The sequence below is a fragment of the Eufriesea mexicana genome, unplaced genomic scaffold (assembly GCF_001483705.2).
Source record: "Eufriesea mexicana isolate 0111107269 unplaced genomic scaffold, ASM148370v2 scaffold2458, whole genome shotgun sequence".
In the NCBI taxonomy this organism is placed as follows: Eukaryota; Metazoa; Arthropoda; class Insecta; order Hymenoptera; family Apidae; genus Eufriesea; species Eufriesea mexicana.
Window position 1 is genome coordinate 259,546 of NW_016910551.1, and position 2,595 is coordinate 262,140.

At 34.1% G+C, this 2,595-nt stretch overlaps 1 protein-coding gene across 3 annotated transcripts; it reads left to right on the forward strand.

Moving 5' to 3' along the window:
• The first annotated feature begins 244 nt into the window (after positions 1–244).
• Positions 245–2,358, forward strand: MBD-like (methyl-CpG-binding domain protein 2). 3 transcript variants are annotated; one of them, XM_017903635.1, is made up of 5 exons: positions 245–471; positions 658–799; positions 1,173–1,226; positions 1,713–1,958; positions 2,190–2,358. In XM_017903635.1, exons 1-5 carry the CDS (start codon positions 341–343, stop codon positions 2,286–2,288), a joined length of 672 nt encoding a protein of 223 aa, XP_017759124.1. In that variant the 5' UTR covers positions 245–340; the 3' UTR covers positions 2,289–2,358. The 3 variants fall into 3 exon arrangements, with proteins under 3 accessions (XP_017759124.1, XP_017759121.1, XP_017759123.1); XM_017903632.1 differs by lacking the exon at positions 1,173–1,226; XM_017903634.1 differs by lacking the exon at positions 1,173–1,226 and having other exon boundaries at positions 1,713–1,925.
• The last annotated feature ends 237 nt before the right edge of the window (positions 2,359–2,595 follow it).

Below are 2,595 nucleotides of genomic sequence, written 5' to 3' on the forward strand. Positions count from 1 at the left end.
ATTTTTTCCAACAAAAAAGAAATATTCTTAATTTGCACTTTCCATTGGTGAAAAATTTTGTATTAATAAACGAAAAGTAGGATAGATCTTTCAGTTTGTATATATAGTGCAAATTGACGTACCGCTCGAAGTAAACATTGCGCGTAGAAGTTCAATAACTGCGTAGATAGTACCGCCACCACGTAGATAATTACTCGAACCGATAACTGCACTAACCTACTCGAATTTAGCGGAACGCATCAATATGGCCTCCGGTAGCTGGCTCGTGTGCCCGCTCGCTAATTATTTAAGTAATTTCGGAGAACGTGCGAATGTACGTTGAAATAAACACTTCTGCAAAATGAACATGTCAGTGGAGAAAAAGAAGTACCCATCGGCGCTACCAACAAATTGGCCGACCAGGGAAGAGACTTCGAGAAAAAGCCAAAATCAATTGTCATCTACGGGAAAGGTTGACGTTTATTATTACAGGTATGTGTGGTATTTGAAAAATTTATTAAATCTTTACGCGACTTATTAATTAACTGTAATATATATAAATTAGCAGAAACTTGTGATGTATGTTAAATAGTTTACAATCGATGCAGGAACATTTAGTGTCATCGATTCTAACCTCAGAAATATATGTGTTTATGGCACCACGCACTTTTTTTCTAGTCGCGGAGTCAGAAACGACGCATCGTTGGTACCACCGATAAGACAGACGGCATCCATATTTAAACAACCGGTCACCATTTACAAGACGCAGGAAGGAAAAGTGAAGGACATCAAACATGGAAATCAAGAAAAACCGAAACAGGTTAGTGTTGATTATTTATCTTTCTTATCTGTACATATATACGTACTAATCAAAGTATTACAACTTATTTTATCTATATTTCCTAATTTTAATGTTCGTTGTTGAAGGAAAAGATAATTTTTGAGTTTGGAATTACTTGTCTCATTCATTACATCATTTAACAAAAGTTCACAATGTATATAAAGCTATCATCATATAGTAATAATCGTATCATACTTCCTCCGTACATAAAAATATGCGTTATGTCATATGATGTATGATATCCCAATGTTTCCAATAATTGTAATAAAAGTCATTAGAATTTATGATTTAATTATGGCATTTAATGTTCCCTGTGAGTTCTCATGGTTCAATCATCAAATCATTCGTTTAGGAAGGAGCCGATAAAACTGATGGCAAATACGGCTCCCAAGATAAGCCTAAACAGGTAACATATTGTTCGATGTGCTTATGGAATCATTAATGATTATGTGTTTCATTTCTATCAATGAATGTACAATGTTTTGTACAAAATGTTTATGTGTAGCCATCCATAATTGTCAGCTATTTTAAAGGCAGTTATGTAGTGCATGTTTCGTTAGAAAGTTCCTTGTTGCGCAAACATTTCACGAAAATCAGAATCACAAGCAACATATCTTTAGTGTAATGTATAGACTATTAAGTTCTTTATTGTCATGTATTCTTCATCTCTTATCGATTGGAATATAATGCATTCAGTTTATTTTCTTGGAAAATTCACAACGTTTAACTCTATATTATCATTTTGCTTGTGCCATGAAGCAAATACATCTTGCTTTTGTGATTAGATTATTCTTATGCGTGTTAAGTACTATCATTTTATACACAATAATGTTACCATTTCATATAAATATTTATTATCAACCGTACCTAATCTGTCTTTTCAATCTTGCAGTTATTTTGGGAAAAACGTTTGGAAGGTTTAAGGGCATGTGATCCAGACGGATTTGAGTTCGACGCAATGGACTTACCAAAAAGTTTGAAGCCAGTGGGTCCGTATATTACGGAAGAAACACTGCTTCAAAGTGTTGCAACCGCGCTACACGTTTCGTCTCAACCAGTCACGGGACAAACGGGTTCGAAGACAGCTTTAGAGAAGAATCCCGGGGTATTTCTTAATCCCGATCAACCCCTCGTACAGGTAGAATAGATATTTAGATACGAAATAGGGTGCTTACCTTAAAATTAACTCGTGTTACGTGTTTAATACACTCACCCATATAATCAAACACCCTATTGCGGAATGTAAATAATTATGTACTGGAGGTTTGAAAGGGTATATCGACAAAAACAATAGTGACGGTGTAAACCAAACCTTTAACGTAATTATTACCGAAGTAAAATCAACAAATTAATTCGTACTTTGTTTTAGGCAGTCTCGATAGCTGACGAAGACATCAAAAGGCAAGAGGACAGAGTTGCTCTTGCAAGGAAAAAGCTACAAGATGCTTTACGAGCAATTCCTACATAAGTTGTACAATTTCTTTAGATGTATTTTAATTCGCTCATCCCTAGTCCTAAGTTCGTTATAAATTATGTCTCACCGGTTTTTGTAATAAATGTTTTGTAAAGAAAAACAAATAATTTAACTCTGTATATACTGTAGCATATGATATTATAGGATAACTAGTAACTAATTTTCATAAATAGCTATAGGATATTATATTTTAATAAGTTTATCCATTTATATAATACAATACCTTTATGGTGGTACTGCTCGGTAAATTGCAACAGACAGCAATCGGTAGATCTACAGAGTTATTCGCAATTCTGGGAAA

Excerpts from the sequence above, each read along its gene's own strand:
- MBD-like (XM_017903635.1), top strand. The coding sequence starts at position 341 with ATGAACATGTCAGTGGAGAAAAAGAAGTACCCATCGGCGCTACCAACA. Across the intron at positions 1,227-1,712 it reads CCCAAGATAAGCCTAAACAG|TTATTTTGGGAAAAACGTTT; the intron begins GTAACATATTGT and ends TCAATCTTGCAG. Across the intron at positions 1,959-2,189 it reads CCGATCAACCCCTCGTACAG|GCAGTCTCGATAGCTGACGA; the intron begins GTAGAATAGATA and ends ACTTTGTTTTAG.